We start from the raw sequence: 20,753 nt of genomic DNA, 5'->3' as shown, positions 1-20,753 counted from the left end.
ATCCTCTCATTTTTCTGAGTTCATCTGTTCCAATTGCCTGTTGTCTTTTAGACCATTAAAAAGAATATGTATCATATCTGCCAGGTGAACGGTCAAAGTTTGCCAAGTTATTGGATTGGCTAAGGTGTTTCTTGCAAAGAAATGTCGAGACTCATTCCAAGAGTAGAATCCTTTGTCATCATACAAAAAAACTACACTGCTAACATCCCTTAACGACCTCCTTCATTGTTACTCTCTTTTGGTAGAGTTAAAAGGAGTAGGTTCACAGATGCCCCTGGTGTTTCTGAAGGTGTTCTTCATCCTCAGCTTGCACCTTTCAGCTTCAGTAGAGATCTTCTGAGTTTGCAAGTCTTCTGGCTCAAGAGATGTCGTGCCGTTGTTTCATACTGTGGTCCCGCTAGCAGAATGGTTGAGCAGGTAGCACAAAGGATTTTCTCCATCCCTGGCTTTGTTCTCCACATCTTCAGTACTTTTTGAAATGCATCTGATTCTAGTACTGGAAGAGATAATAGTAGGTTGGGAGTTAGATCAGAAAATATGAGTTGGAAACTGATATCTTGATGTTACTGATATTGTGCGTTTCCTTCCTCACCACCTCACTGCTTATGTGGAGTTTCTTTTCTCCATTTAATAGCATAGGTGGCTTTAATGGGTAACTCATCCTGCATCCCAGAGCTGTGCATTTTGGATTAACCAGTGATATTAAATGGATGTGTTATGTATAAAATGTACCCTGTAATGGGCAGCCCCCTCATCCTGATGTGTTTGCTGCCTCTGAAAACCTGGAATGAAGAAGCCATCTTGAGGTATCACTCCATCACAGGGCACAATTGTGCATAAACCCCACATTTGCTCATACTGAGCTTATCATTCAGTGGTGTTTAAATTCATATCAGGTTTGATATCCTGTTACACAGGATATACTTTATTTTCAACACAGAGAGGTAAAAACACTCCTATTAATAATTATAAATGAGAATCACAGTTTGCCTAGGGGTTAGAACAGTGGGTCTCAAAGTGGGGAATTTGTTAAAAATGTATGAAGCAGCCATATGTTATGGGGAACAGTGCCACATCAGCACCTTGTCACTTTTAGTAGTGTTACTCTGCCAGCTTATAGATACCAGAGTTAAGGTCATTATAGACATTCACTTGTTCCAATTTGCGCCATCACTCATTCTCACAGATGTCCTTTTACATGTACTTGGCAATCAAGATTAAAAAGTTGCTCATTTTAACCCCAAAAATAAAGAAACTGTGAAAGATTACATGTCATCTATAAGTAACAAGTGGAACAGAATGGTTAGATTGATTTGCTAAAGAAATAAGTAATAAATATGTATAAGTCAAAGTATGAACTTACTGGGAAAATAAAGTGAAAAAGCAGACTCATGCAGCAGATTTTCTCCAGTGTAGATGTCAATGCTCGACTGTTGAAGGTCAGCCTTATCCAGCGTTTGTTTTCTGCTCAGATCTCCTCGGCCACGCCAGCTGAAAAGCTGTTCAACTCAAGAGACTTTCAGAAACGAGGCATCACACACATGCTAAAAAAAAAAAAAAAGTAATTTTCCTTAGCAGCCACCTTCCTAGTGTGCATATTCTGAAGACTTGCATCTGGTTTTTACATAACTAAACCCATCCTGCGTGACCAATAGCCTTACATTTGTCTCATTTTGTAAAATGGTTCCATGAAAATGTGTATGAAAGATTAGGCTACTCTGAACTACGAACAGCTAGATAGGCCTGTGACAAAAGTATCAAGAGCTTAATATAGAGACATTTAAAGCGAGTCTTTGTCAGCCACACTTTGAATTGGCGATGCCGGCTAATATCCATGTTCTGTGATTTCAGCTAGAGTGCTAAAAATGTGTAGAAATGTAACCAGCCTTAATATAACCAAATAATCAGTTTTTTGAAGCTGTTGTTTGCTTTCTCTCCCACTAGCTGCGGCACATAGAGAATCGCCTCGAAGTTGCTCCAAGTTCTATGGCAGTTTTGGAGTCTATCATGGACGTGAAGAAGACATCTAGCAGCTCAAATAGGAAAGTCAGCAGGAAAGGTGAGCTCAGTGAAGGAAGTTGAAGTGAGTAACATTCTCTAAGCTGTGAATGCCATTTTGTTTTCCAAAGCTGCCTACTCTGTATTCTGCCCTATAGTGTGTTCAATCAAAAGGAAGCGAGTTTAGGACATTAAATATAAAAGAAGTGCAAATGTTGACGCCTGCTTTGCATGAAAGCTGCATATGATTACAGCAGTGCACTACTGATTTTGTGTGTGAACTTGTTGTTTTCACTGATGATAATTGTATTTATGTAAACTCTACTGTTAAACAGATGATTTACTTTTTACTTTTCTGCTCTTCACATATTTTGAAGATGGACGGTACCATGTGGATTCGGCTTCAGCTGCCAAACCTACTGGTCGAGGACGGGCAGGCAAGGACAAGTCCTCCCGCAGCCCTCTAAGGGTCACAACCCTGGAGAGCAATGTCAAGAAGGGGCACAAAGTGGAGTTTCGTGAGCCGTTGGCTTCATACAGGTGAGCATGGTGTCTAGGTCTCTTTGAGTCTATTTCTGTCCGGTTATTTTCTCTGTGGGCTCTCTGCTAAGCACTCTCCACAATTTTTGAAAACCGGCGGGCTTCTGGTTGTGTTGACTCATTCTTACCAAGCTGAGCAATATATGGAGACGCCACCCTGCAGATGGGACATCATCTAAGCTGCAAGTGGGGTGCTTCTTTGTGTCTCTCGGGTTCAGCTTTCCTCTACCCCGTTGAGTGCATCTTAGTCATGGCACTGTTTCTTTCAGTCTGGGAGTTCACTCTGCGGTGGTGCAGCTAAGCACTCTGTGCCATTTGCAATCTGGTGGCCTTCTGATTACTCAGGAGCTCTCATCTCTCTTGAGCAAGAGAAGACCCCCGTACTGCCTTGCAGATGAGATAACTTAGCCTGGCATCACAAACAAAGAAGTGTGTCACTTGAAGCTTAGAGGTTATCTCCTATTGCCCAGCTCCTATGCCCACTTGGTCTTAGTGGGTGAGAGAGCTTTGTTTGATTCAAATAAGAAAGACCAGAGTTGTGGACCTGAAGTCGCTTTACTAACAGTTTAAAATTACCGTATATACTTGTGTATAAGTTGCGTCTTGAAACCCAAAAAATCGATCATAATGTACATCTTCTGGCCTCCTCCAAGCTTGCTTCACTTTCTCAGACACATTGAATTTTGTTGCAGCAGCGCAGTTACCAGTTTCTTTCACCACTTCAATGACTTTTCATTTCAAACCACCTTCATGTTTTCTTCTGATTGAACGCTCCATTGTAGATAAGGGATGCTCTTATGATAAAGGTGTATGAGGGTGTGAGATACAAAAAAAAAAAACAAAATGGTGCAAACATCACTTTGGAATAGTTTGGACATTACCGTGTGGTCACGTAGGTACAATACATAGAAAAAAAGGCTGTGTGCTCCGTGGTTACTCTCTCAGGTGGGTGTTAGCATATTGTAATCTCTTGGACCAATAGCGTGAGTTTTCCGCATTTGACTTATACAACCACCATTATAAAATATCGGAAATTATACGGTAAAATCAAGCCCCGACATATCCGTGGGAGAACTTGTCCTTGAGTATATACGATAAGTAGAGACATGTGCAAACTTTGGCTGGCTAAGTGGAAGCCATGTTTGTCATTTTTGAATTGCGGATAATATCCGTTTTAAATTAATACGTTTAAACCAAGGAGATTGGTTCCAGAGTCCAAGCTGTGCGTCGAGGTGAGCCCGACTATATCTAGCCGGAAACTCTCAACCTCATGCACTAGCTCAGGCTCCTTCCCCTTCAGAGAGGTGACATTCCATGTCCCAACAGCCAGTTTCTGTAGCCGAGGATCAGACCGCCGAGGTCCCCGCCTTCGGCCACCACCCAACTCACACTGCACCCGACCTCCTTGGCTCCTCCCATAGGTGGTGAGCCCATGGGAAGGGGGACCCACGTTACCTCTTCGGGCTGTGCCCGGCCGAGCCCCATGGGTGCAAGCCCGGCCACCAGGCGCTCGCCATCGAGCCCCACCTCCAGAGGGGGTGGACACGCAAACCCCTCCACCACGATAAGGTGGCGGTTCAAGGAGGGCCCCTTAAAGATAGGGTGAGAAGCTCAGTCATCCGGGAGGGACTCAGAGTAGAGCCGCTGCTCCTCCCCATCGAGAGGAGTCAGATGAGGTGTCTCGGGCGTGTTCCAGGCACGTCTAACTGGGAGGAGGCCCCGGGGAAGACCCAGGACACGCTGGAGGGAAGTCTGGGCATCTCTGCTCAAGCTGCTGCCCCCGCGACCCGACCTCAGATAAGCAGAAGAGGATGGATGGATGGATGTTTAAACCATTTTTGATGCATATTTCTAAAAATCAGAACATTATTTGGTAGGTGTTTTAAAATCCAAGAAATTTGGTAAACCATATAAAAAGAATATGAAGCATGTAAACTTCTACATGGAAATGTGAATATACTAATGTCAGGCAACTCAAAATAGGCAAATTCAATGTTTGTCTTATTGTTGGCGATTTCCGCAAAGTACATTAAGGTTGCGTAGGCCACACTGTTCCTCTAGAGTGTCTACAAGCAGAACACAAAGGCCACGTAATTTATTCCATGTTTTATAATCATGTAGGTGGCTGGTGCTTAAACGTTTGGAGCTGGGGTATAAACTTTAGCAGCATACGTTCTTCTATTTTGGTATTAAAATCTTTTTTTTTTTTTTCCTGGTCTTGGCCACTCGATGTGTTTACTTGCTCCCTCCATGTGCCAGGGCAGACATAACATGGCTTGTATAAGCAGGCAAAATCAAGCAACTTTTATTTTTGGCTGTTTCCCTTCAGTTTGTAAAAAAAGAGGAATAAAGTTAAAAGAAATTTGGATGGTGGACGGGGTAAACATTAGATATCTTTTTACACAATGCAGATTAAGATGGTTCTACGTTCATAAGTGTCACACTTACCTCCAATACAGCAAATGCCAAGAAGTACAGTAACTGGCAGTCTTGCATATTGATTAGGAAGCCATGTTGCCACTCCAGTAGGAACTAAGAGGGGGGAAAAAAACTTTTGGAGTACAATCCTTCGTCTCTAAACACAACATTTTAATAACTCAATTTCTTTAATAAACACTAAAATGTTGAACAATCAGTATATCGCTCTGCTCTGCACCAGCCTACCGATGTTTCTGTAAGCAGAACAGGCAGCCCTCCTGCAAGTAATGCCATTGATGCTTAAAATGGTTAAAGAAGCAAAAGCTCCCTGACATCAACAGTTATAAGTGATGATAAACATTTCTTGTTGTACTCCCCATATAGCATCCTGAACCTGAGAAAAGTGCTGACACTTTATTTCTTGGTCTGATCATCTAAACTACACACGGCAGTATCTCAGCCTCGATAACGTACGCTTTCTCTTCCTTGTTTACTCGCTGCCTGACTCTAACCTCATTGCTACTTAACAACAACATTTATTTCTAGAGCCCATTTTCGTACAAATGATGAGCTCAAAGTACTTTATAGGATGGAGAAAGAGGAAAAAAGACAAAATATAAAAAATAAAATTGGGCAATACTAATTAACATAGAATAATAATAAGTTCTGATGGCCAGGGAGGACAAAAATAACAAAACAATCTCCAGGGGGTCCGAGGCCATGAGACCACCCAGCCCCCTCTAGGTATTCTACCTAATGTCAATGACCTCAATCAGTCTCTCATAGTATTCGGGGTTCAAATGGAAGAACTTGATGATGACGTTCATGAGGACCTCTGGCCTTTAATCCATCAATGTAGGGACAGCACTGTGCTTTGATCGGGTGGTGGGGGTGCAGATCAAACAGCACAGAAAAACAGGAAAAGAACAGCAGAGAAAGTAGGGGTTAGTATGATGGATTTCGGAGCCACCATGAATGATGATACTTAAATGCATACACAGAGTATCAGGATTAAACTAAAATGAAGTTATGAGAAAGCCATGTTAAAGTAATGTTTTATGTTATAAAAGGTGCAACTGCCAGTGATGGAGCACCTACTGGATTAATAAGTTGTGATCTGAGCGTATGTATCATTAAAGTGGGGAGGACCAGCGATGAAAGGGTCCATAACGCATTTTATCGAGATCTGTTGAAAGTCGCTTTGTTGTTTCACTTGTTTGATTCAGTTGTGCAAATGTGATTTACCCAGTAGACCAGGGTCTTTGTCAGGATTTGCGTATGTCAGGGTCTCATACCGCCCCTAGATTTTCACGTGCCGTCTTACGCAGGAATAAAATCAGAGTTTTGTGTGAGTTGTACATGTATGTTAGATTTTAGAGCAGTAGTGTTGGGGGGATTTTTAGATCCTCAAAGATAAAGGCCTTGAGCCTGTGAAGCCCCTTGACCACCCCTCCCACCTGTAATGGCACTGGAATCGAAATGACCTGCAGTTTGACAAGGAGGACGTGTTGAAACTTTTTCTTCTTCAAGCGCTGTAATTTTTTGGGAGGAGATCATCTTACGTTCAGTTTTTTGCTTAAATGTTTGAAAGTTTTCTGTTTGCATCCCTAGTATTTGAAAATAACGTTAAGTTTTGACTAAAAAAAAAAAACTAGGTCACTGCAGAGTAAATGAGATTTGATTGATATCTGATTATTTTCCCCAGAGATGCAGCACCTTCTTACTTGATGCCTTCCCATCTAGATGACCCATGCTTGTTATCTGACCTGCATACCACTGATACGAAGCAAGTGGATGACAGACTGAGCAGGATGATCTATGAACGAGACACACGGGACTTGCAGAGTCAGGATTTTGAAAGCACTCTCTCAACTGCCGTTAATGATACGGTCGTCCAGTATCTTAATGATCGTCCAGCTCTGGACATTCTACGGAGATCTGAAGCACTTTACAAAACTACTACAGGGTCATGGAAAGCAGAAAAAGACTTTGTCGCTGCAGACGATGGAAGCAGAGTGCTATACCCTAATGGTTGTCAAGTGGCAGTAGCAAACTCACAGTCCTCCAGTCCCAGTTCCTCTTCTCAGCGTCTAGAAATCTTGAAGAACAGGCAGCACGATGAGAAACTGGAGAAGCTGAAGGAGCGCATTCGCAAGCAACGGGAACATTCAGAGGAAACGACAGAGAGGGAACGGCAAATGGGGTACCTGGAGCAGCCCATTCCAGTCAACGTGGAGACGTCGGCTCCCAATGCTAAAGTGCGGAAAGTGGCTGTGGCACGTCCTGCACCTGTCTATAAGGGTAGGTTTTCACCCAAGTGTCATCTTCTTTTGCTTTTAGTTCGGCCAGGGTTATTTTTGAACCAGCATCCCCAATCGTTTTTTTTTTTTTCCCCCTTCAGGTTTCAATCCAACTGAGACAAAAATTCGAACTCCAGATGGAAAAGTGTGGCCAGAAGCAGAATTCCAGAATCTTAGCAGAGAGATCTATCGAGACCTGTCTCTTCAGCTAGCAGGTAAGTGGTCAGGTCTACTTAGAGACTGGACAGCTCAAGTTGTTACCCCGATGCCATAGATGATGAGATAAGATCACAGCCTGGTCATTAGTGAGACTTGGGCAAATAGTGTAACATACCGTTAGGTTGTTCTCTTCTTGTAACACGTTTTAGGATTGTCTTCGTCATGAAAGGTAGCATTCAATACCATTTACTTTACGTGCAGTCAGTTCTCTTAAGTCTTCTCAGTGATGTGCTACCAACATGACGCCCTTATTCATTCCCTAGCATGCAGCTGGTTTCTTTTCCTTTTGTTGGCTACAATGGGGAAATGTCCTAAGGCGTTGTATATGGAACTCTAAGAAACTTCTACTCACTGGCCTAGTAGCTGCTTTTGACTTTAATGTGAAAGAAGCCCAAGTCAAAAGAAAGTTGCATAGACACAGCTTAATGTAAATGTACTTATCAAGTTCCTCTTTTAGACTTTTTGGCTATGCACTGTGTTAAACATTTAACTGGAAGTGTTTTGCATGAAAGTGAGAGACCTTTTTTTGCAAATGAACCAAATATGCTTCATTTCAGTCTGTTTGTCATGTTTGCCACAAAGTACGTTACTGATAAGGGCCTGCTGATATAACAAGGCAAAGGTGTCCATTTTCAAACAGTTAACGTGAATGATGGCTTTTCTGAAATCTAGCTTGTTTGCTTGAGGGTCACAGATTGATTTCTACTACTGATAACTGTAAGAACTTGAAGTCACGTGAAAATTAAAATGGTCACAAATGATTAGGTTTATGATAACTTTGATTCTGCTTACCTGCAGTTATTGATGCTATTGCAGTAGCAAGAAAACGGGTTGCTTGTTATTGAATAGTTTTGGTAACAAGCTCATCAAATGCTTTCAGATGACTAGAAGATAGTTGTCACTACTCTGAAAAGAACATTAGAAAAATGTAGCTGAGAAAAGGTCATTCAGCCTAACGAGGCTCACCAGTCCTATCCGCTTATCCTCCAAAATTACATCAAGTCGAGTTTTAAAGGTTCATAAAGTTCAACTGTCTACCACACTACATTACTTTACATGGTCACTTATTCCATGTATCCATGGTTCTGTGTTTAAAAAAAAAAAAAAAAAACACAAACTGAAATTTACCCTTAAGTTTCTGAGTCAGCATGATCTTGATGAGCTCATTTTTAAATAAGTCTCGATCCACTGTACTATTTCCCTTCATAATTTTAAAAACTTCAATAATGTCACCTCTTAATTTTATTTTGCTTAGCCTGTATAGGCTCGGCTCTTTTAATCTTTCCTCATAACTCATCCCCTGTAGCCCTGGACTCCGCCTAGTCGCTCTTCTCTGGACCTTTTCTAGTGTTGCTATGTCCTTTTTATATCCTGGAGACCAAAACTGCACACAGGACTCCAGATGAGGCCTCACCAGTGTGTTATAAAACTTGAGTAGAACCTCCTGTGACCTGTACTCCACACATCAAGGCGCTATATAACCCGACAGTCTGTTAGCCTTTTTAATGGCTTCTGAATACTGTCTGGGATGTTTATAGTGTTGATAGATTAGAAGTTGGTAGACTTTAGTTGTTACTATGCTCCAAAAATGCCTGAGTTCCTCCTATACTGCCATGTAACAAGACCTTTACAAAAGCATCTTTTGGTCTCGCTAACATGGACAAAGCATCAGTAAAGTGATTATTCACCTTTGTACAGTGTGGCTTATTAAAATGCTGGTAAAATTAATTGCAAATATTAACGATTCCCTGGTCTTGTACTGAAATATGCAATTTTCAGAGAACATGTCTGTTAAGACACCTTTGACCTTTCCAAAGTGAAATTGTTTAGCAGGCCATATGGCTGAGCTGAATAAACTCTTAATTGTTGATTTGTAAGTGTTAATACCAAACAAAGCATTTCTTACTGTTTAGTAACTTAATAGTAAGTGAATAATTGTTTTCTTTTTGCAGTACCTAAACTAAATGTGTAATGTGAATAAATTGCTTTTGTTCCCACTCTTGAACATATTTATCAGGTGTTCAGATCCATTGGTTTTATTTGTATTTATATATACAGTGCATCACTTTTTCCACATTTTGTTATGTTACAGCCTTATTCCAAAATGGATTAAATTCATTTTTTTCCTCAGAATTCTACGCACAACACCCCATAATGACAACGTGAAAAAAGTTTATTTGAGGTTTTTGGAAATTTATTAAAAATAAAAAAACTGAGAAAGCACATGTACATAAGTATTCACAGCTTTTGCCATGAAGCTCAAAATTGAGCTCTGGTGCATCCTGTTTCCCCTGATCATCCTGGAGATGTTTCTGCAGCTTCATTGGAGTCCACCTGTGGTAAATTCAGTTGATTGGACATGATTTGGAAAGGCACACACCTGTCTATAGAAGGTCCCAGAGATGACAAGTTCATGTCAGAGCACAAACCAAGCATGAAGTCAAAGGAATTGTCTGTAGATGTCCAAGACAGGATTGTCTCGAGGCACAAATCTGGGGAAGGTTACAGAAAAGTTTCTGCTACTTTGAAGGTCCCAATGAGCACAGTGGCCTCCATCATCCGTAAGTGGAAGAAGTTCGAAACCACCAGGTCTCTTCCTAGAGCTGGTCGGCCATCTAAACCGAGCGATCAGGGGAGAAGGGCCTTAGTCAGGGAGGTGACCAAGAACCCGATGGTCACTCTGTCAGAGCTCCAGAGGGCCTCTGTGGAGAGAGGAGAACCTTCCAGAAGGACAACCATCTCTGCAGCAATCCACCAATCAGGCCTGTATGGTAGAGTGGCCAGACGGAAGCCACTCCTTAGTAAAAGGCACATGGCAGCCCGCCTGGAGTTTGAAAGGCACCTGAAGGACTCTCAGACCATGAGAAAGAAAATTCTCTGGTCCGATGAGACAAAGATTGAACTCTTTGGTGTGAATGCCAGACGTCACGTTTGGAGGAAACCAGGCACCGCTCATCACCAGGCCAATACCATCCCTACAGTGAAGCATGGTGGTGGCAGCATCATGCTGTGGGAGACTGGGAGACTAGTCAGGATGTACAGAGACATCCTGGATGAAAACCTGCTCCAGAGCGCTCTTGACCTCAGACTGGGGCGACGGTTCATCTTTCAGCAGGACAACGACCCTAAGCACACAGCCAAGATATCAAAGGAGTGGCTTCAGGACAACTCTGTGAATGTCCTTGAGTGGCCCAACCAGAGCCCAGACTTGAATCCGATTGAACATCTCTGGAGAGATCTTAAAATGGCTGTGCACCGACGCTTCCCATCCAACCTGATGGAGCTTGAGAGGTGCTGCAAAGAGGAATGGGCCAAACTGGCCAAGGATAGGTGTGCCAAGCTTGTGGCATCATATTCAAAAAGACTTGAGGCTGGAATTGCTGCCAAAGGTGCATCGACAAAGTATTGAGCAAAGGCTGTGAATACTTATGGACATGGGATTTCTCAGTTTTTAGATTTTTAATAAATTTGTAAAAACCTCAAGTAAACTTTTTTCACGCTGTCATTATGGGGTGTTGTGTGTAGAATTCTGAGGGAAAAAATGAATTTAATCCGTTGTGGAATAAGGCTGTAACATAACAAAATGTGGAAAAAGTGATGCGCTGTGAATACTTTCCAGATGCTGTGTGTGTGTGTGTGTGTGTGTGTGTGTGTGTGTATGTATATAATATATATTATATTTGTCCAGCCACTATGACAAGATGCAAGTGCCTTCTTTCTGTTTATGCTCTTCTTACTAATGTCACATTATATTTTAGTCTCTCAGAAGCCACCTCTTTGGCGTACTTGTAAATTTTGACTCCAGTTAGTGATCATTGTTTAATGTGTTGCTGCTGACCCTAAATTTGACGGTTTTATATATCAGGCAACTTTAATAGTGAGAAAGAAAATTAGTTTTAAAGCACTTTCATCAGAAACCACTAAATTCTATCTTTCTTCTTATATTTCAGCTGAAGAAGTAAAGACAAAAAGTAAACCGCCCGAAATAGACAAGAAGCCTGTAAAAACAACAAGGAAAGTCCATAAAGCACCCCTCTCCCTCAGTCCGGAAGCGAAACCAGGTTGGATTAAAGGCTTATATTTTGTTAGGGATGAAGAACTGATGGGACTTTTCCATAAATTTATATGGAATTGCTGTGTTTTGAACTTTTGGAGTTGGATATACAGTTATATGAAAAAGTTTGAGGATCCCTTGTAATTCTTTGGATTTTTATTTATCATTGGCTGAGCTCTCAAAGTAGCACCTTCCTTTCAGTATGTGACAATATATTAAAACACCAGTGCAGGCACTTTTTTTCTTTTTCATTTAGGGAAAACGCTGGACTTTGAAAAACAGTTTCATGTAGCAAATGCATATATACCATGTCTGTGGGGGGGAAAAAAATAACTGACTTGAAAAATGCTGAATTTATTCTTGAATTTAAACATTGTCTTTACTCCAGCATTATCATCCATTCTGAATATTTGACCAAGTCTCTGCATTTATTATACTGCACACCCATGCACGTCCATTCCTTCAGTGACACTTCTGTACCTCTCGGTATTTTCATTTCTTTGGTATCGAGCCCGCTCTCCTCATTTCTTTCCTCGGTGACATTGTCTCTCTATACTGTTTAGCAATGTAGGCCTAATGTCTGTGATGTACTCTTTAGCTTCTGACAGCAGTACCCTGTTGTTCTAGATCACACAGCTCACACTTCTCCATTTTACCTGTCAGAACAAATAAAAACGGCACATCTCCTTTTTACTTTCTGCCTTCACATATTATGGAGACTAAGTACTTTAATTTCAGATACTTGATTAAGCAGTTTTTGCACTACTACTGATTATTCTTTTATTGCTCGTCTTAAGCCCCTTCCTTCTTGTACAGTTTTGCTACTTAAGTACCTTCTGCTGCTATTCTCCACTCATTTTTGCCATTATGACCCAGTTATCGGCAAAGTGTACCTCCCGAGGGAGAGCTTTTCTCCTCTTCTGGTAACGTATCCATCAGTATCGTGAACAGGCTTCCCTCTTCCATTCCCGAGTAGGCAGAATTATCATGCAGCTGTGTATCATTACTAAAAATATCCTTTTAGACTTCAGAAACTCCTGCTGTTGGCTTCAGCTGCGTTGGCGCTTTGAGAATGAACAGCTGATAGGGTGTTGCTGTTCAGTGCGTTTAGCATAGCTGAACAACTGTAAGCAGCTGGTACTGAAAAAAAATAAGGCCGATATTCTCAGCCTTCTGGTTTCCTTTTTGAGTTTGTCTACTTTGAGAATTCAAAATTCTTCCAGCGTGGTTGCTGCCTTAAGAGTGTTAGTGAGAACTGGTATTAAATTTTAACCCATCTTGCCTGAGGGGCCTGAATTGCCTCGAAACCTTGCATATTGTAATCTTTTTAATTAGCCAATATAAGGTGTTCTTTTGCTTGACTTCTCACTAAATTTTAACCCACAAATTAAAACAATCCATGAGCAATACATTGGCATGAATGTCACAGTAGTGTTTAAGGTGGGTCAGATACGATTATAAATCTTAAAATGCGTTTATTAGCAGCAAATTACAGTCCCGAATTTAGGAAATGGTTAGAATGAAAATTTGCAGCCCTCGGGAATCAGAGTTGGAGACCCATAATAATTGGTGTGTCTCTCAAGAGACTTTCTGGAGTACCGCACAGGATTTTCTCTGCTTCCTAGAGTACTGAGTATTTACAAATTATTGTCATCAGAAAGTGTTTTGTCTTTAGACTGGTCTTGTTCTGTTACCTGAAGGATGTATTTTTCAATGAAAGATAGGAAGATTAAAGTATTCAAATGGTCAGGCTGAAACTAAGAAGTCAACAAATCATGACATTTAACCCTCAAATACCAATGAGAAGTCTTCGTGAATAAATCTTGCATAGCAATTGTTAATCAGAAAGGCAAGTAAAGAAAAAACGCACTGAAATGTCTCCTTGAATCTGCACTCTGATAACTACAGGGTGCGCACAAAGTCCGTATACCCCTATCTTTGGGAGGATTTTGAAAGCTGAAGGTTATCTCTTAGGAATCCAAAACATCTGTATGGGTTCCTCCATGATCTCTGCTTAGCCGAATGCACCACCAGGTTCTCCTGCTCATGTTCTGCAACATTTGCGGGGTGACTTTCTGGAACTTTCTTTTCCCCAGAAAACACGTTTCGATTGCGGGAGCTGAGATAAATCGCGCACTCGTCAGAGAACATAACCTTTTTCCTTCTCAGCATTTGTTGGAAATTGGTGCAGCATCAGATCCTGACATCTGTCCAAGTCGGCATCTGATAACTCGTTAACGGGCAATGGACGCCAACATTTCATTTGCAAGTCCTGTTTGATGTGTTTTCACATTGTCGATTCCGTTATTCCCAACTCAGCAGCACGTTTACGAGTGGATGTCATTGGGGATCGTTGGACAGACTCTGCCACATCTGCACACGTTTCATGCCTTGTGGATGGTCTTCCATTTCGTGGCGCATCTCGGACGCTGCCCGTTGCAAAAGCCTTCTTCTCCCACTGCAGCAATGTCCTCTTTGTCGGCGATGCCTTCCCAAAATGCACAACAAAGTCATCCATGACATTTTTGATCGATTTCCCAGTAACAGGCCACTCATGAACCCACACAGTGGCCACCAGATGCTCCTTGATTGTGAAAACGCTTGTGTCACCCATCGCTTCGTCTTGGAACAACCGCCACATTGTTGCATTTCTTGAGCGGCAGCACCAGACGGGATGTCGGGGAAACACCTCGAAATACCAGGAAGACTTGGGCTGATGTCCACAAGAACCAAATTGTCACTTATTCCTGTAAATGCTTCTATAGATAGGGGTATACGGACTTTGTGCGCACCCTGTAGGTGTTGTATAACACTGACCTTTATACTTTTGGAGCCGGCGATGTCCTGTGCCGCTCATTTTCAGTGGACCTGAATGGTGACACAATATTATGGGAGAATGTCAAAATTAATATTATGCAACCTAATCCTAAAGCAAAAAAGAAATGTCAGAAAAAGACTCCTTTGGCTTCAGAAGTCTATTCTTAACAACAAATTATTGATTAAAGCCCAAATAAAGTGCAGAAAAATATATTAAACAAAGCAGCCGATCATAACGGGTCAAAGGCACTCTGAAGAGAAAGCAGCTACTCTCCTCATCTGCCCACATGTCCATTCTTTCTGAACATCGCCTAAGATTGTCATCTGTTTCCTTTCTCTTGGTCTTCTCGGCATGAATCTTCTCATGATCACTTCCAACATCAGGCCTTATCCATCTTTATTTCTTCTTTATGACTGTAAAGATAAGTCAACTTTTGTTTCTTCAGTCTAATGCAGGGGGACTCATTTGGTTTGCTTTCCCTGTAATCTAATTTCATTACTGACAAATTATTAAATATGATTTATATTTCCATTTCCATTTTTTTAGCTTGTTCTTTATACAAACCCATGTTTTAAATCATAAGCCCATTTGCTTCTGTATTTCTGCAGCTAAAGTATAGGCCGATCAAGTGACATGTTGAGGAATCGGACACTCATTCACAACAAAACCCTTGTGTGTCCTGGTCATTTACTCAGTCTACCCATAGAATACGGTCTTGATGTGTTAGGAGAGAAAAGATTTAATTTAACAAGTGCACACCACCAGATTGCAAGAAGCCAAACTACATAGGGTCCTTATTGCCACATTGACAGAGTCCAGTGGGATTCTTTCTTGTTTCTGGTAAACAACATGCAACTCGCTGCCACTTTAGGTCGCCATCATTAGTAATGAGAACAAGCTGACCTCAAATTCTGATTTCCTTAGCTCCCAAATCTCAGTACTTAGCACTGTTTTAGTTCGGCCAGCAATAGCTGTGATTTCAGTGTTTTTTAGATGTTTGTATAATCTTTTGTGAATATTAACCTTTCTGACCCACGCTGCAATAGAGCTAATTACTGATGATGGATTTTGTACTTAAATATAGTGGTTGACAGCTGGGGCCTGATGTCTCCTGACAGACTCCTCCAATGAATCAGAACTTTCACCAGGGGTTTGTTCATTTTCTAAGCAAGGGAATGCAGATTTAATAAAATGTATAAAATGTTTACTGGTAACCTCAGACTAATGTGAATGTCCCAGCATTTCTGGCGTGGGTCTGCAAGTAGTGTGCCTTGTGTTGAAAATGTTGTGGTGATGCATAGAGATGAGGCTGACTGCATGGTTTCTTCCCACCGTTAGGTTCGCATGGAATTAACACTGCATCCTGGAGAGAAGGGCAGAAGGTCGTTCGAATGGTTTTAGGCCCTCCACCAACCACTGCTGGCACAAAGCGGGCCCAGTCAAATGAGAGAGCAGCACCGGCCACAGGGAATAGAACAGGTATGTGCTTGAACTTTGAGGATTATGGTACGGCAGCAGAAGTAAGCATTAAACTTCCAGGAGCGTTTGGATTAATCTTTTTGTCACAGCGGTTCAGAGGCTTAGGCCTTAAGGTTTGCCTCTCCTTTTTAGTCCAAGTAATAATACTAACTGTTAACTTGTGGACAAAGGTCCTTGTTTGTTCCTCCTCCTTGTTGCTTGTTTTTGCAAAGAACCGACCATAAAATTTTGCGCCTTGATTGGGTCATGCCTTTTATGTGGGAACACATTGTCAGGACTCTGCTGCATTAAAACAAAAAAATACAACTTTTGTTTAAAGGAGGCAAAAATGTGCCACTGAGTCGCCTGAGGTTTAACCATGAAGACAAATTGCATTTGAGGTAAAAGGCCCACATGTTAACTGGTAACAAAGACCTTGTTGATGAAACCACTCGCACGTCCCTACGGAGACATGTGACTCTGTGTAGACTGTACCGGCACATGGAGAGCACACAAAAAATGTTAATATTATAAAATGCAAATAAAGCGTATTTAACTGCACTGAAACACAATGTTCAAGCAGACAGTTCAGTAGAGTATTTGCTGCTAAACCTGCAGACGAAATTTAAACATCTTGCATTTTGAAACAGAAGCTCATGATATTTTTACCAGCGGCACTTTTACAAATGAAAAGAATTGCTCCTGTGTCACATGACCATGCATAGTGATGCCTCACGCTAATTGATTTAGCCACATTGTAATGACCTAACTGGGTTGAGGCTGTCTTGAGCGATGGACTATTAGCTACTACACAAAACAGTAATTTAAAAAAGAAGAAACAAAAATAAAAAATGTCTTGGTGACGCACTTATTGGGTATATAGCCTGAACCAGTCGTGATGATATGAACATTCAATTTGATGCATTTCTCTCCAGTTTTGAATTTTGCAATTCTTGCTTCTAAAATATGGTAGCAGGGGTACAGGCCTCACACAAAGTCCAGGCACTTGCTGACCAATATCTGTGTCTTGAGTTTAGAGTCCACAATTCAACTCCACATGCATGATTTGGAAAGTGTAAGTTAAACTAAAGTGTACGTCGAAAAATGTGCTTGATTCAGGTAGAACTCACAAATCTTAAATCTGCAGCATTAGGCACTACACTGCCTGCCACCTACCATTTTAGACAATTTTAGTAAATCTGTGAGATGTTTTCTGTTGGAATCTCCTCCAGCAGAGGCACCCAGAAAAGTCTGAAACAGCAGAAAAGGTTTTTTTTTTTTTCGGTATTGAGCCTGTCTGACTGCACGTCTTCCCCATGTAACCCGCACCAAGAAATGTATGGTCTTCCACATGGTTTGCATGCATTTTTATTTCTCGTATACAAGGTACAGGGAAAGTATTGTAATCGTCCAAAAGATTCGATGTCGAGATTTTGATGAATCACAACGTTTTAAACCTCCCAGACTTTCTCGTATAGGAGATATAGGGAAAGTGTTGGAATCCTCCAGAAATTCCATTTCGAGATTTTGATGAATCTCAACGTCCGAAAATACCATTTTTGGAATTTTGTGTGTGTGTGTAAACACGATAACTTGAGTACGCTTTCACTTAGGCCAACCACATTCTACATACAAGTGTTGGGTACAAAACGTAGATTTCTATCAACATTTGGACTATTTCCGCTAACTGGAATTGGTACTTCACCTTTTATTCATGCTGCTGCAGAGTCCGATTTTATTCAACTTTTATAATAATTGTTCAGTATATTATTGATTTGTTGTTGATGCTTCTTTAATGTACATAATATACAAATCCTTGTCTTACAGTTTACTCTTCAAATATCCAGCCCCATATCTGAGTATACGAGAAAGTCGAGGGGAGACCACTCCTGATTCCCCCCCCCCCCCCCCCCCCCCCCAAGTTGTATTACACTGTACGTACAGTGTGTAATTTGTACAGCAGTTTCTCCAACATTTCTTGTAAGAAGGAAAGTTGATCAAATTTATTCACACCTTTGAAATTTTCGTGTTCCTTCTGAGGATGTCATGTTGCCATCGTAGAGGCATTACCAAGTGTAAAGGCAGTAGGACAAGGTGTTCACAGTCTAAGTATGTCCAAGGTGATGCAGAATGCATGACAACTTACACAGGAGATCATCTTGGCCAAGGCTGCACTTTTACTGTTTTGCTTTTCTAAATGTGATGGACAAGCCTAAGGCCGCAGTCAGTCCTGGGCAGCGCACAAGTCCATTGGATGACCCAGTGACGCGTCTGGTCTTTAGCCAGCAATCCCAAAGACGCACAAGTTTTAGGCAGACTATGATGAAGTTACTTGATCTGTCTTGATGCTAACTGAACACCTACAGAATCTCTAATAGTGCAAATTCTATCAGTTCTTAGGCTTTGTCCATCATTGTGTAGTTAAGGTGGTAGAACAGCATTTTATGATAATTAAGTGAGTTTAGAGCATGGATGGGTAGGTTAATTCAATTAATGAGTAACTTTAAAATGAAAGTACTACAGATTAGCTAAGATGTATAAAACTTTAAAATATTTTAATACCCTTATAGCAATTATCATTGTGGGTTTGGCCATTAAAACTCCCAAATGTTTGAGTTCTTCTAGTCATTTCCATGGGAGTTTTTCTCATCACATATTGGTGTCATTCAGAGTCGGTCGTCTTTCATCCTGGCTCACCACTCTTGTGATAAGTGGGATTGAATCCCAAGTTTTAATGCTAAGGTGAGATTCTTGCCTAGAGTTGTTGTGACTGGCTGCAGTAGCTGAATGTTTTCATTGATGTACCAATGAAGTCAGTTTTCATCTTCTTACCAAGTTGTTGAGGCTTATTGTGTGCTAGTTGTTCTCTCTCATGGCGTAGTGTGGATCCCGTTTTCTACAGAGATCATGGAGTTTAGTGTGTTTACTGAACTTTGTTTCAACTAAAAAGGTCATCACCAATAGAGAAGGAGACTAGATGGCCAATAAGACAACAAGCAACCATCAACTTTGAGTTGCGGTGTCTCTTCGGAGATCAGCTAGCGTGTGGCTGTCCAGGTGTAAACGGTGTTGTTCGTTATGAGCATTAGAAGAGTGATGTGTCCATCTTTAAATGGAAAAGTTGTTTTATCTTGAGCTTTATAAAAAAAAAAAAGTACCAAATTTTTTTTTTTGTAATATATAAAGGAAGCACGTTAAAGACCGAATCTGACAAGTGTCTCGAGAAGACTAAGAAACCAAGAGCCCGAAGTGCAGAGGGTCGGCAACCAGAAGTCAACTTGAAAAAATCCACCTCCTCCACTGAACTACCGTCAGGGCCTGAGGAGAAGCCTCACACGAGTAAAGACTTCCTGTCTGTGGAGATTCGCAGCATCCTGGATGACCTACATTTGGACAATCCCATAGGGGAAGCAGAAGACAAGCAGTCGGGGGTAACGGACAGAATGGCAAGGGGTTCTCGCCTGTCTCGGAGCGCAAGTCCTGCCAAACGCAAGCAAGAGAGTAACGAGGCAGGCTTAAAAAAGAGGCACTATGACAGCGACAGTGTACGACAGTACATTGTCCGGCAACAGGAGGAGCGCAAGAAGAGGCAAAGCGAGGAGAAACGAGCACAAAAGGAGGAGGCTGAGCGCAAGAACAAGCGCCTGCAAGAGCTTTACAAAAAGCAGAAAGAGGCCTTTGCTAAATCCAAGCTGACCCCACATGCCGCAGCGCAGAAGAGGCTGCAGGAGACCTACACCAAACTCCTGGAACAGACCAAGTTAAAGGACCAGCTGCCTACAGTTAGTGAAGTTCAGGTGAGAGTCAAAAATACATTTTACTATTTAACAGTTTGCATTTTCTTCTCGTTTCTTTAAAATGGAACAAGCAAGCAAACACAGCTGAGACTTCTATGTCTACTTATAAAAGCCGCAGGTAGCTTTGTGTTCCTTCTGTGCTTTGAGCATGGCGGTGGGTGTTTTTTGTAACACGTTTGTCATATTGAAGGTTTATTTTGTCAATAATTTCTAGGCCAAACCCATGTATCAACCCTCTGGGGAGTCGGACAAAGAAAACAAAGTCCAGGAGCGTCCTCTAAGTGCTTCTTCCAGCAGCGACCTGTCCCTGTCTGAGCCCCAGCAGCCTCTGACCAGGTAAGGACCACACATCGTCTTTTTTAGCATTTAAAGAGATTAAAAGGAGTGGTGTCACCCCTTCAAATGCTTTGTCCCTTAATGTATTTTGTGAGTAGCTTCTGGCCACATTAGATAGATAGATAGATAGATAGATAGATAGATACTTTATTAATCCCAAGGGGAAATTCACATACTCCAGCAGCAGCATTAGTTATGGAATGGCGGCAGTTGAGCTTCTCATTCCTAGATTTGTATTACTTAACATTCTCAAACCTCAGTTCAGTATTACCAGGAGCTGGGGGGACATATCAGGAACCTCATAGCCTAAAGCAGGAGCCAGTCCTCAGCAGGGCACGCACTCGACCAGTGGCTGACCCACTCGGGCGTGTCTTTGGGAATGCTGGATGAAGACCAAACAAAATGCCATGCAGACATGGAAGGAATGGTCAAAGACCATCTTGTCATGGCATTCCAATGCAAGACTCCGCATGAAGTGTGCCACAGTCCAAATTGCTCAGATCATGCGTCTTGTCCGTTCTGATTTTTGAACAAACATCATTTCACCCTCTTGGTCATGCCCTACATTCTGTAAATATCGAGTAGCAGTCTTTTTGAGGAGCAGGCCATTGGCATCATATGTAGGTAGACCTAATAGTGTTTCCTCAGTGTATGTGCCACTTTAAAGATGTCCTGGACTCTGATTGACGCTGAAAATTCAAATTTTAACCGTGTGTTCTCATTCTGTGTCATTAATTAATGCCTCCATAGCACATTTTGGAGCAAATATTTCTTTGGGCTCCGTGAACTTTGCATGGGAGACTGTGTTTCAGCAA

General features: G+C 41.6%; 1 protein-coding gene across 3 annotated transcripts in view; it reads left to right on the top strand.

Moving 5' to 3' along the window:
* Window positions 1-20,753, top strand: part of cep350 (centrosomal protein 350) — a 102,540-nt gene that overhangs the window by 32,473 nt on the left and 49,314 nt on the right. For 2 of the 3 annotated variants that reach the window (XM_028812419.2, XM_051933029.1), the window contains exons 4-11: window positions 1,945-2,059; window positions 2,376-2,538; window positions 6,662-7,257; window positions 7,358-7,471; window positions 11,426-11,536; window positions 15,686-15,826; window positions 18,992-19,602; window positions 19,817-19,938. In XM_028812419.2, the coding sequence (XP_028668252.2) occupies window positions 1,945-2,059; window positions 2,376-2,538; window positions 6,662-7,257; window positions 7,358-7,471; window positions 11,426-11,536; window positions 15,686-15,826; window positions 18,992-19,602; window positions 19,817-19,938 (1,973 nt within the window). The remainder of the gene's footprint in view (window positions 1-1,944; window positions 2,060-2,375; window positions 2,539-6,661; window positions 7,258-7,357; window positions 7,472-11,425; window positions 11,537-15,685; window positions 15,827-18,991; window positions 19,603-19,816; window positions 19,939-20,753) is intronic. The other variant, XM_051933030.1, reaches the window with a different exon arrangement.

Source organism: Erpetoichthys calabaricus, chromosome 10 (assembly GCF_900747795.2).
Source record: "Erpetoichthys calabaricus chromosome 10, fErpCal1.3, whole genome shotgun sequence".
Classification (NCBI taxonomy): Eukaryota; Metazoa; Chordata; class Cladistia; order Polypteriformes; family Polypteridae; genus Erpetoichthys; species Erpetoichthys calabaricus.
This window is presented reverse-complemented; position numbering and strand designations above follow the sequence as displayed.